Source organism: Cnephaeus nilssonii (genome assembly GCF_951640355.1).
Source record: "Cnephaeus nilssonii genome assembly, chromosome: 10".
NCBI lineage: Eukaryota > Metazoa > Chordata > Mammalia > Chiroptera > Vespertilionidae > Cnephaeus > Cnephaeus nilssonii.
Window position 1 is genome coordinate 47,288,097 of NC_137081.1, and position 13,756 is coordinate 47,301,852.

The 13,756-nt window shown below is 36.6% G+C and overlaps 1 protein-coding gene across 1 annotated transcript in view; it reads left to right on the forward strand.

The window, feature by feature from the left end:
- Positions 1–13,756, forward strand: part of FASTKD1 (FAST kinase domains 1) — a gene marked incomplete at its 5' end in the record, with an annotated part of 28,576 nt that overhangs the window by 12,773 nt on the left and 2,047 nt on the right. The window contains 6 exon segments of the mRNA XM_079782427.1: positions 772–903; positions 2,590–3,076; positions 5,034–5,148; positions 8,751–8,879; positions 10,827–10,958; positions 11,361–11,474. Coding sequence (XP_079638553.1) covers positions 772–903; positions 2,590–3,076; positions 5,034–5,148; positions 8,751–8,879; positions 10,827–10,958; positions 11,361–11,474 — 1,109 coding nt within the window.

Sequence of the window (13,756 nt, forward strand, 5' to 3'; positions counted from 1 at the left end):
TCGAACCAGGGACCTTCAGTCTACAATCCAAAGCTCTATCCACTGAACAAAACCAGCTAGGGCTTATGTTATTTTTTTTTTTTATCTATCATGTTCCATTTTGAAAATATTCCTTCTGCCTTATCCCTCCTACTTACTGTCTCAGCATTTCCCATTGCTTTGAAGCATTTCTATTATAAGGCCAGTGGATTGAAGGAAGAAAAATCAGTTTTGATAATTGTTAGTAACTCTTGGTAAATATTATTTTTGGAGGGAGGATGTGGAATTTGGTGGCTCTTCTGAGAGATTTATTTATTTATTTAGGAAGTAAAACTATGTTTTTCTTTCTTCTTACTATTGATAATTAAATATTTCATTTATACTTCATTGATAGCTCATTCTATTTTGTTATATTTCTATCACCATCTTTAAAAATTTATTTTTATTTTTCAATGACATTTGATATTCAATATTATATTAGTTTCAGGTGTACAGCATACTGGTTAGACACTTACAACTTATAACTTACAAAGTGATCCCCCCTCCCATAAGTCTAGTTATAAGTTATAACTTATAACTTACAAAGTGATCCCCCCTCCCCATAAGTCTAGTACTCACCTGGCACCATTTCTATCACCATCTTGAGACAGTTCTTCAAGAACAGAAAACCTTGTCTCATTCATTGCTATCTCTCCAGCTCAGAGTGTGTCTGGCATGAAGGAGCTCCTCAGTAAGTGTTTAATAAATAAATGAGTGAACTGGTTATAATAGATGTTTTATCATTCTTTTTAGAATTGCTTCAATTCTGCATAAGAATTTGGAGAACTATAAACCAATAGAGTTATTGAAGATAACTCAAGCATTGATTGTTTTACATTTCCAAAGTAAAGAGTTTTTTGTGAAACTCAGAGAATTATTGCTTAGGTAAGATCAAAGCAGAAATGTTTGTTGAGTCTTTCATTTTATAATCTAATCTTTCAATTTATAATCTAGTTTGGTTTAATTATGTAAAGAATTTGGAACTTTAGGAGGTAGAATTGGATAGCTTATTATTAAAAATGTTAAGACACTTATCTCTTCCCATGCCCATTCTGCCAATGCTTATACTTGGTATATTTTGAAATGGAAATGAGGCCAGTCGGGTGATGAGTTCTGTAGGGCATGCATAAAAAGCCAAGCCATTCTTCTTTTTGGCAGGAATAGCATAACATGAAAATATTGGAGCTGCTGAAGAAGGCAAAATTCATATTTAGGGGCCTTCAATTTGATTTCTTATCTTTATTTTTTAAGATGTTTTATTGATTTAAGAGAGAGGAAGGGAGAGGAATAGAGAGAGAGAAACATTGATGAGAGAGAAACATTGATTGGCTGCCTTCTGCATGACCGCCATTGGGGATCAAGCCCGAAACCCAGGCATATGCTCTGATTGGTAATCAAACTGTTATCTCCTGGTTTATAGGTCTATGCTCAACCACTGAGCCACATTGGCTGGGCCATTGGTTGATTCTTGTATGTGCTGACCAGGGATCAAATCAACAACCTTGGTATATGCTCTAACCAACTGAGCTACCTGGCCAGGGCCTAAAGATTTTTTATTTATGTATTTATTTTTTAAAACTTTTTTTAAAATATGTTTTAATTGATTTTGGAGAGAAAAGAAGGGAGAGGTAAAGAGAGAGAAACATTGATTGTTTGCCTCCCATATGCACCCAACCAGGGATTGAACCCACAACTTGGGCATGTGCCCTGACTGGGAATCAAACTGACGACCTTTCAATGTACAGCATGATGCTCAACCAACTGATCCACACCGGCCAAGGCCCTAAAGATTTTTAAAAGCTCTCATTTTAAAATTTTATTTTAACAACTGCTGTCCTCATGGTAAGAATCTTACCATGGATGTTTGGGAAAGGAGACATAAAGAATGGAGTCAATTCTGGGTTTTTTTAAGGCTGGACTTCCTAGATAGAAGAAGTAAAATGGGAACTAGTATAATTCAGTGATTGCTATATGCTGATGCCTGTACTAAGTACCAACTCCTGACAGGTCATAGCAGAAATTCAGTCCAAAGTCTGTCTCTAGCAATAGCACTGGAAAAAACATTGTTCTGATACTGACCTTTTTGTTTTCAGGGACCATGGCTTTATTTTTGCATTAAAAAAATTGGGGCCCTAACCAGTTTGGCTCAGAGGATAGAGCGTCAGCCTGCGGACTGAAGGGTCCCAGGTTCGATTCCGGTCAAGGGCATGTACCTTGGTTGCGGGCACATCCCCAGTAGGAGGTGTGCAGGAGGCAGCTGATCGATGTTTCTCTCTCATCGATGTTTCTAACTCTCTATCCCTCTCCCTTCCTCTCTGTAAAAAAATCAATAAAATATATATAAACAAAAATTGGGATGTGCTTTATATTATCTTAAGGCTTCCCTTAGTAACTCTATGGACCTGTCTTTGATTTAGTTAACCCTTCTTTAATTAACTTGTATTTTAAGCCTCCCCCATCCATTAGTTAGAATAATAATTACATATTCGTATTTTAATACTTATGTATATTTTGTTTTTCTTGCTGATGTGTTAATTTTGTTCTTTTTACTTTCCCTCCCTTTCTTTATAGTTATTTGAAAATTAGTGTCAAAACTAGTGAGATTTCCATCCTGGTCTGTGCCATTTCTAAACTTCCATCTCCTCACTTAGATGAAGTGGGGATATCTCGAATTGAAGCAATTTTACCACAGTGTGACCTAGGTGACCTGAATAGCTTTGCCACATCTGTTTTAAGATGGATTCAATATGGTCATGTGTATCTGGATAACACTACTGGAAAACAGCTGAAACTACTTCAAAAATTAGATCACTATGGTCATCAGAGACTACAAAAATACAACAATTTGAATTCGTTATGGGAAGAACTTAAATCTTTAAAAGGAGACTGGTTTTCTGAGTCTCTTCTTGAAGAAACCCTTGCTACTTTACAGCGCTTGGTGGATGAAATTAATTACACAAATGTTGCGGGAATTGCATATTTTATTTCTAGAACTAACTACCTCAATACTTTGCTGCTTGACAAGATAGCCTCAGTGGTCCTTCAGCAGATTGAAAAGGTGAAATTGAAATGTCACACCATTTTATATAGTTGTCAACTTATAAAAACAAATGTGTATCGTAAGTACTTTGAGACCTTGATTGGAATTTGAAGTTTAAAAATTAAACTTTAATTTTTGGTTCAGCAATTTGTTGTTTCTCCTCTTAAAGCCTTTTTCTCCAGCATTACAGATATGGACAGATTGTTAAAATCAGTAGTCAAAATTAATTGACTAGAAGGAAGTACTAAAAGCAATACTGGTTATTATTAAGAAGGATATTAGAGTATGAATAATTTTTGTTTTCCCTTTTTCTTATTTTCTGTAATCCTGTGATACTACTTTTCCTATTTAAAAAAACTACATCTAAAAGTGTAAGAAAAGTGTGAAAACAGAAAATTATAAGGTATCCACTGACTTCAGTACAGTTTACACTTGAACAATGTGGGGGTTATCATTAAATCCTTATATAACTTTTGACTCTTCCAAAACTTAGCTACTAATAGTTTACTGTTTTTTTTTTTAATTTAATTTTATTGGTTTTAGAGAGAGGGAGAGAGAAACATTGATTTGTTGTCCCATTTTTTATGCAGTTGAATAACATATTTTGTATCTTAAATGTATTATATATTATATTCTTATAATAAAGTAAGCTAGAGAAAAGATGATGTTTTTAAGATAGCCCATCCAGTGTGGTTCAGTGGTTGAACATTGACCCATGAACCAAGAGGTCACCAGTTCAATTCCTGGTCAGAGCACATGCCTGGGTTGCAGGTTCCATCCCCAGTAGGGGGTTTGCAGGAGGCAGCTGACCAATGATTCTCTCTCATCATTGATATTTCTCTCTCTCTCTCCCTCACCCTTCCTCTCTGAAATCAATAGAAAAAAATTGTAAGAAAGAAGATAAGGAAGAGAAAATACATTTACAATATTTATTGAAAAAAAATGTGCATATAAGTGGATCCATGTAGTTCAAACCCATATTGTTTAAGGTCTACTGTATTTTAAAAAAATTATTGATTTTTAGAGAGAGGAAGAGAGAGAAACAGAAACATTGATTTATTGTTCCACTTATTTATGCATTCATTGCTTGCTTCTTGTATTTGCCCTAGCCTACAACCTTGGTGTATCGTGACAATGCTTTAACCAACTGAGCTACCTGGCCAGGGCAGGTCTGCTGTATTCTTAAATTACCAGTGTGTTTTCTTACAAATTCATTTCTGGAACTTACTTGTAAAATGCTGCTTTTTGGGTTATTGTTTTTATAAGATTTTTACTTAGTATTCTCTCAAGTGAAAATAAAAGTCTGTCTTATCTGGTTAGCATATTTCTTGGTAGTATTGGATGAGTGAGTGAATAGTGAAAAATAGTGAATGAGAGAAAAATAAATTATGATTATTATAAAATAAGAAACCTCTTTAATTACATTATGAGTACAAAATGCACTGATATCATATAAATTATATAAATTAGTGACACTTTTTCATTTTTAAAAAATATTTTTTCATTGATTTTTATAGAGAGAGGGGAAGGGAGATGGGTAAAGAGATAGAAACATCAATGGGAGAGGAACAACACCGATTGGCTGCCTCCTGCATGCACCCCTTCTGGGGATTGAGTCAGCAAGAGGGCTTGTCCCTGACTAGGAATCAAACTGGTGACCTCTTGGTCTGGGTTGACGCTCAACTGCTGAGCTATAGTGGCTGGGCTTCCTATGCATTTTAATGACTAGTGAATTTCTGGAATAGGATTTTACATCTAACAAGATTAATTTGTACATTATCTGATTTACTTTTTCTTTAGAGTTACTAGAAATTAGTGGCGTTAAATAGATTACAGGGGGGTAGAAAAATTAAATAGAGTAATGCATGTGTCATTTAACTATAGGCTTGTTAGAAAATGACTTCTATCCAAAATAATTAGGTTAAAATTTTGTTTTACTGAAGTTAAAGTAAACGTTTTTGTTCTGTTTATACAGATCCATCCTTTTGCAATCTTTGCTATTATTCTTCCATTCAGCACCTTGAACTATGATCCACCTCAAAGGGATGAATTTTTTGGAACTTGTATTCAACACCTTAATTCTTACTTAAGTAGGTAACTTGGTACTAAATTGAATGAATAGGTGGGAGGATACTATTGCTGATATTTCTCATTTAAAGGATAACCATAATAGCTGTGAGTTCTATAAAAAAGTTTATATCCAGTTTTGAAACTTTATTATTATGAAATGTCAAATGTATGGATAAAATGGAAAGAATGAACAAGGAACAACTACATACTCATGGGGTAGATTCAGTTATCATTAACATTTTATCATATTTGCTTTACTGTTTGTCTTCCTTGCTCTTATTTTTTTCTGAGCCATTTGAAAGTAATTTGTAGACATTGTGACCCTTCACCTCTAATTACTCAGGCATACACCTTCCTAAAAATAATGAATGTCTTCTATATCACCACAATTCTGCTATCACAACTAAGAAAATTAATAGTCTCCTCATATATAATACGCAGTTCATGTGTAAATGACCTTCATTATTCCCAAAATACAAAATACTGTGGTTGTTTACCCAGGATCTATTCAAGGTTCACTCATTGTGTGGCTGATCTCTTAGAGTCTAGAATGTTCTCTGGGTTTTTGGTTTTGCTTTGGTTTTATTTTTTGCTTGAGATGGATTTGGGAGAAAGGTTGTTTTTTTCTAGTATTCTCTTATCATAGCTTTCAAATATACAGAAAAATTGAAAGAACAATATAACAAACATCTCTATACTGTACCCACAATCTAGCTTTTGAATAATGATTGATTTATTGCCACATTTGTTATGTGTGTGTGTGTATATATACTCATGCATGTCTGATGAACTATTTGTTGTTGTTGATATATATATATATATATATATATATATATATATATATATATATTGATTTCAGAGAGGAAGGGAGCGGGAGAGAGAGAGAGAAACATCAATGATGAGAGGGAATCATTGATTGGCTGCCTCCCGCACGCCCCCCACTGGGGATTGAACCCATAACCCGGGCATATGCCCTTGACCAGAACCGAACCCGGGACCCCTCAGTCTGCAGGCCAACACTCTGCCCACTGAGTCAAACTGGCTAGGGCCTATTTGTGGATTTTTTAATGTTTTTTATTTTTTTTTTAGATAGAGAGGAAGGGAGAGGGATAGAGAGATAGAAACATTGATGAGAGAGAAACATCATGGATCTGCTGCCTCCTGCATTTCCCCTACTGGGGATCAAGTTAGAAACCTGGGCATGTGCCCTGACCAGGAATTGAACCAGCGACCTTTTGCCTTTTGATTCATGGGTTGATGCTCAACCACTGAGTCACACTTGCTGGGCTGATGAATGATTTGAAATATCAGCCCTAAATACTTGAGGTTATAAGGACATTCAATATCACATTTAAAAAAAAGTTAACAAGTACCATCTATACCATAATCAAATTTTCCCAAATCTCACCAAATTGTCTTTTATGACTTTTTTTAAAGCAACCAATATTGAGTTATTATGTCACTTTCTCCCTATCTTTTTTCCCGTTGGTATTATTATTTTTTAAGAGATTGGCCATTTATTGTTGAATGTTCAGATTATTGATTTGTCTGATTGCTTTTTGTTAAAACTGTGCTCCTTCATCTGCAGTATTTCTAGTAATCTAGAAATTAGGAATAGATGCTTGATTAGATTCAGATTAAATATTTTTAGCAAACATGCCTTGTATGCGTTGCTGTGTACCTGATGTTTGTATCACATCTGGAGACACATGATATCTGATTCTTTGTATCAATTTTAATAGTTAAGCTGGTGTGAGACCAGTATACATTAATTTATCAGTATCATGCTCAGAGACTTTACTACATTTTTGTGGGATTTATAGGTCATATAGTGTCTAACCATGTCTGACATTATTGTGTCTGCTAATAGACAAGTAAAATGGGACTGTGATATGTGTATGTTTATATATGAATGAGTATATACAACATTTTTAGTAGCACAAGTGTATGTAGAAAGATGAGACTTGAAACTGAGACTTAGAATATGCTCTCCTGGTTGTTCAGAAGGAAATGAAAATACATCTCTTCTCATATTCTCTAAATAGAGGCTTAGCTATTAGAATTTCTTTTTAAATTTAGGGTATAAGAGAAGAAAGGTTGAGAAGTACAGCTTTGATTTTTTAAAAAGACTTTCTGAGAATGAAAATTTTTAGAGACCTTTATAAGATAATTAAAAATAACTAATGGAGTAATAATTCTCTTTATTTTGAATAAATGTTAGTTTTGACAGATCGGTAAATACCTCATTTATCTTGATCTTGCTTTATTAAAATAAACTCAGCAAAAATTCCAAAAGAAAATATTTCATTCTTTTTGTAAAAAGACAGTTGCAGTAGGGCATTTTGGATGACTCCTTGCCTCTCATCAGAAATGTCTCTTGGATGAGGCAAATCAGCTAAATTATCTCAAGCCTTATACTCTGGGATATGTACCATGCTGCTGGGTGACAGGTAAGGGAGGAGGTGCTAGGTGAGATCTGAGCTTTTTGCATGTCTGCACTCAGCCTGGAAATCTGAGATCCCTACTGAGTAGCACAGTGCAGCAGTCCAGGCTACAGGCTGGACTCTCCAGGTTAAATCTCACCTTCCACCTGCTAACTGTGTGACTTTGAGCAAGTCATTTGACTTCTCTGTATCGTTGTACGTTCATTTTTTTAAAAAAATATATTTTATTGATTTTTTTACAGAGAGGAAAGGAGAGGGACAGAGAGCTAGAAACATCGATGAGAGAGAAACATCGACCAGCTGCCTCTTGCACACCCCCTACCGGGGATGTGCCCGCAACCAATGTACATGCCCTTGACCGGAATCGAACCTGGGACCCTTCAGTCCGCAGGCCGACGCTCTATCCACTGAGCCAAACCGGTTTCGGCTGTACGTTCATTTGAAAGTGGAAATAGTAACCATTTCTGCTGCATACTGAAGTGAGATTTAAATGAGTTAATATTTACAAAGTGCTTACAGTGATACCTAACAATTCTGAGCACTATTATATTATTACTAGAGGCCCGATGCACGAAATTCGTGCAAGAGTAGGCCTTCCTTCCTCTGGCTGCCGGCACCAGCTTCCCTCTGGCACCTGGGACCTGGGCTTTCCTCCAGCCGCCGGCAGGCACCTGGGACCCGGGTTCCCTCACAGCCCTGGCTTCACCCGGAAGGTTGTCTGGAAGGACGCCTAGAAGGACATCCAGTCTAATTAGCATATTATGCTTTTATTATTATAGATCATCAGTATATAGAGACTGGGATCACTTAGTTTTCTGTATACTATTGACCTTTAGTTTTGAATTCTTTTTATTTTCAAGGCAATTAAAAACTTTTAATGAAAGGATAATAATAATAAAGAAGCATATAGTATGAATTTATACAAATTCATAAATTCACCCTTGGAATCAGTATGCAGATCAAGAAACAAAATTACTATAGTACCCTCCTTTCTTTTCCTCTTTTCTATTCTACCCCCACCCAAAGGCAACTACTTAACTACTGGCAATATATATTATTTTGGGCAAGAATATGTTTGTATCATTTCTTAAAAACCTGGTTTTATCTGAATAAAGTGTGTGCTTACGTGTATGTGAGGTGGCTGTAATAATTTTTAAAAAATCTTAATTTTGTTTTAGGTCTATTAGATCCTCTCAGGTTAGTGTTTCTTGGTTTCTTTTTGGCCACACTTGAATATTTTCCAGAAGATCTGCTAAAGACAATTTTTAACATCAAATTTTTAAGCAGATTGGATTCTCAACTTGAAAGTATGTATCTATATTTTATTGTTATCATTTGTATATTATATCTAAGTTTCAGCTCTACCTATACCAAAGCACTTAAATGTTAATTTTTTGTTTGCTTATAGAAGTATTTCCTGCTTATTGTAGAAAATTTGGAAAACACAGAAAATATAAAACAGAAAGTAAAAGATTACTCAATCTTATCATCAAGTGAAACTACTACTTTTAATGATTTGGAGGGTTTCTTTCTTTTCTATCTCTTGCCTGCTCTTTTGTATATGTTTATGTATCTACTAGAGGCTCAGTGCATGAATTTGTGCACAGGTGGGGTCCCTGGGCCTGGCCGGTGAAAGGGCCACCCGATCTGGCTGATGGGGCTGGTCAGCTGGAGGGAGGGACTGCAGGGAGGAGGGACCACGGGAGGTTGGCCAGCAGCCCCGATCGGGGTCATCGGGGCTGGTCAGCCGGAGGGAGGGACTGCAGGAGGTTAGCTGGTCGCGGGAGGTTGGCTGTGGGAGTGCACTGACCACCAGGGGGTAGCTCCTGCATTGAGCGTCTGCCCCCTGGTGGTCAGTGCGTGTCGTAGCAACCAGTCGACCAGTCATTCAGTTGTTTGGTCTTTCGGTTGCTTAGGCTTTTTTATATATAGAAGATACATATTTTAAAACAAAATTGGATTATTTATGTATTCACTTTTATGTTGCCTTAAGTCATTGAACTGTATTTTGAATGATTTTTCATGCCATTAAATATTTTTTGATGTCATGATTTTTAAAAAATAATTCTTTATTGTTGAAAGTATTACATATGTCCCCATATTTCCCCCATTGACCCCCTCCAACCCACCCCTGCCCCAGGTCTTCAGCACCCTGTCTGTGTCCATGGGTTATGCATATATGTATACAAGGTCTTTGGTTGATTACCTCCTCCGCCTTCCCTCTGAGATTCCCCACTCTGTTCCATGATTCCATGTCTCTGGATCCACTCCGTTCATCAGTTTATTTTGTTACTTAGATTCCACACAGAGTGCAATCATGTGATACTTGTCTTTCTCTGACTGACTTATTTCACTTAGCATGATATGTCATGATTTTTTTAGTGTCTAAATAATCTGCCATTATATAGATGTAATGAAGTTTACTTATCTAAGAGGTTATTATAAGTAACTAAAGGCCTGGTGCATGAAAATTCATGCACTGGAGGGGGGTGGTCCCTCAGCCCGGCCTGCCCCCTCTCACAGTCCAGGAGCCCTTAGGGGCGGGAGGCGACCCGGCGATCAGGGGAAGGTGACGCCCCATCACACCTCTGCTGCTGCCACTGCTGGCAGCACAAGTCTTGGCCGGCCCTGGTTACTTGAGCCTCGGGAGGCCATGGGTGGCTGGGAAGTTGCCATCCGAGGCTTGCCTGCGACTCAGGCTGGCCCTGGGTGGCTGGGGGGCTGAGGGGACTGGGGGACTCTGGAGGCAGGTGTCTGCTGCCCCGGCGGGGCTGAGGGGACTGGGTACCGCCATCTTGTGGCTGTGGGTACTGCCATCTTTGAGGGCAGGACAGTCAATTAGCATATTCTCTCCTTATTAGCTGTGGGCGGTGCCATCTTTGCGATGGTGTGAGGGCCAATTAGCATATTCCCTCTTTATTAGCTAGGATGATTGTTATGTATGAATCATTGACCTCATTTTTGTTTCCTGTGGATAGAGTCCTAAATGCAGAATAATGGGTCAATGAAAATTCTTTGGTAGTATTTTTAAAAATATAGATTTAACATTAATAATTAGTAGAAATAACATAGGAGTTGGTCTTAATCATGCCACTGAATGTAGTAAGTTAAAAACATAAAGCATGTGTGTGCAACTGAAATGATTTTATCAGAATAAAAGTGTCAATCAATAGTGAGGACAAATGAATGTGAAAAATGGATTGTCTTTGCTAGGTTAAAGCTATCAAAATCCATTAATATATTTTTTATTTCAGTTTTATATTCAACTCTAAATAGCAAGGTCCAGTTTCGTCTTATGGAATTAAATAGAGCAGTCTGCTTGGAATGCCCTGAGTATCAGATTCCATGGTTTCATGACCGCTTCTGTCAGCAACTTTATAATAAAGGTTTGAGTTTTCTTTGGGTCAGAAAGTAAAGTTTAACTCTAAAGTAAAGTTTAACTCTAAAGTTTAACTCTATTGTTGTTATTTTTAAATTTACATTTAACTCATAGTACATTGTTGTTATTTTTAAACCTAACCATGACACCAGAGTTCCCAACAGTGCCATGACCTGTTTAATGGGACCTTTTTGTAGGTGAGATTTGTGAAATAAGAATTTATTATTATTAATATTTGGTAGAGAGCAAAGAACTTGTGTTATACTGAATCTAGTGTCATTTCATACGATATTACATTGAAGTCCTTGTTGGAAATATGAATCTTTATGTTTCAGTTTATAGAATTGGATGGTTTTCAATTCAAAAACTGATTATTTTAAGTAAAGTAATTCTTTTTATTTTTATAAAGATATTGGCAGCCTGAATGGAGCACAGCAGCAGATTTATAAAATGTTAGCAGAAGTATTAGGAGGAATCAATTGTGTAAAAGCCTCCGCTCTTACACCTTATTACCACTTAATAGGTAAGTCATCTCATCAACTGGAATTTTAAAGAGAAGCTTTTTTGCATTTTTTCAAGTTATCTTGAAAATTTCTGGCCCTGGCCAGGTAGCTCAGTTGGTTAGAATATCTTCCCGATACACCAAGGCTTCAGATTCGATCCCTGGTCAGGGTACATACAAGAAGCAACCAATGAATGCATAAATAAGTGGAACAACAAATCGATGTTTCTCTCTCTCTCTTTCCCTTCCTCTCTCTAAAACAAACAAACAAACAAACAAACAAACAAACAAACAAACAAATAAAAATTTCCAAAGACACAGAAGTAGAAAAGAACAGTGCAATGATCCCTCCAGTTCCCATGACCCAGCTTTGGTAACTATTAGCATTTTGCTGTTCTTCAAAAAAATTTCTTTTAAGGTCAGTCTTTCATCAATTCTAAGTACATAAAACTCAGGTTTAGATTCACTGGACATTTCTGGATCTTCTAGACATTTTGTCCTCTCCATGCAGTGTGCTAAAGTTAGGGAAATTATTTATGTCATTGTTTTAAGTTCATCTCAAAAACTAAGTTGGATTATTAACCTGGATGAGGATTTTCATAGGTATGTACTCAACTCTAACCTGGTTAATCTTGTTTCTCAGTGGTGTAGTTGTAGAAGGAGAGAGAAAGAAAGAGAGAGCCTTAACCAGTTTGGCTCAGTGGATAGAGCGTTGGCTTGCGGACTGAAGGTCCCAGGTTTGATTCCGGTCAAGGGCATGTACCTTAGTTGCGGGCACTTCCCCAGTAGGAGGTGTGCAGGAAGCAGCTGATCAATGTTTCTCTCTCATTGATGTTTCTAACTCTCTATCCCTCTCTCTTCCTCTCTGTAAAAGAATCAATAAAATATTTTTTAAAAATTTAGATTAAAAAGAAAAAGAGAGAGAGAGAAAAACACTGATTGGTTGCCTCCCTCATGCACCCCAATTGGGGTCGGGATCGAACCTGCAACCTATGGAAATCGAACCCTGATCCTTCGGTACATGAGCCAATGCTCTAACCACTGAGCAACGCTGACCAGGGCGATAAGGATGGCTTTTTAAAAACTTAACCACAGTATCATCATCACCCCCTACAACCATTCACAATAATTTCTCAATGTCAGATAGCTTGCCAATGCTCAAATGTCTCAATTTTCTTTTGTTGTATATTATAGTTGATTTGTTAAAAGTGGGATCCAAACATTGCATTTGGTTATTTATCTTTTTTTTAAGTTCTATCTTTCTCTCTTTTTGTTCTTACAACTTATTTATTGTAAATACACATGCACACACACACACACACACACACACATATATATATATATATATATATATATATATATATATATATATATATATTTCACATTCTGAACTTTTCACACAATTGCAACCCTTGGTGTCATTTAACATGCTCCTAGATCCCCTGTTTTTCCTGTAAATCAGTAGTTAGATTTAGAGGTTTGATTAGATTCAAGTTATATATGTATATATAAATTGGCCAGACTACTTTAGTATAGGTGGTGTGTAATTTTCATTGGATCATATCAGAAGACACATTAAGCTCCATCAGTGGGTTTGTATATTATCATCTCATCCATTAGAAAGTTTTCCCATCGCATTTCACCTACTGGTTTTAGTAGTCATTAAAATAATTGTCTAGCCCTGGCCAATGTGGCTCAGTGATTAGAGAGTTGGCCAGAGCACTGAAGGGTTGTGGGCTCAATTCGCAGTTAAGGGCATGAGGGCATGTACCTGAGTTTCAGGCTCCATCCCAGTTGGGGCACATGTGGGAGGCAGCCAATCGATATGTCTCTCTCATATTGATTTTTTTTTTTCCTCTCTCTCTCCCTCTCTCCCTTCCACTCTCTAAAAATCAATGGGAAAAAATATCCTCAGGTGAGAATTAACAAAACAAAAAATTAAAAAAAATATCATTGCCTAAATCCATCATTCATTAGAGGGGGGCAAAGTAGTGATCTTCTAATCTATCATTCTTTCTGAGTTTATTGGCTGGAATTTGTCTAAAAAACTTTTAATATCAACTATTTATGCTTATGTACACTTCCTATAGGAAAGACAGGATACATGCCTCAATCTTTACTAGTTTTCAGATGTCTTGGCTTAGCTCCCTCCAAATGTGACCAACAGAACCAAGGGGATTAAAAATAAACTCTTCAATATGATTTGGCCTAGTCTAGTGCTTAAATGTAGCCCCATGCTAAATACTAGTTATAGTTTAATAATACTTGCTGGTTGATTTGTATTGATTGATTTTGGACCAGAT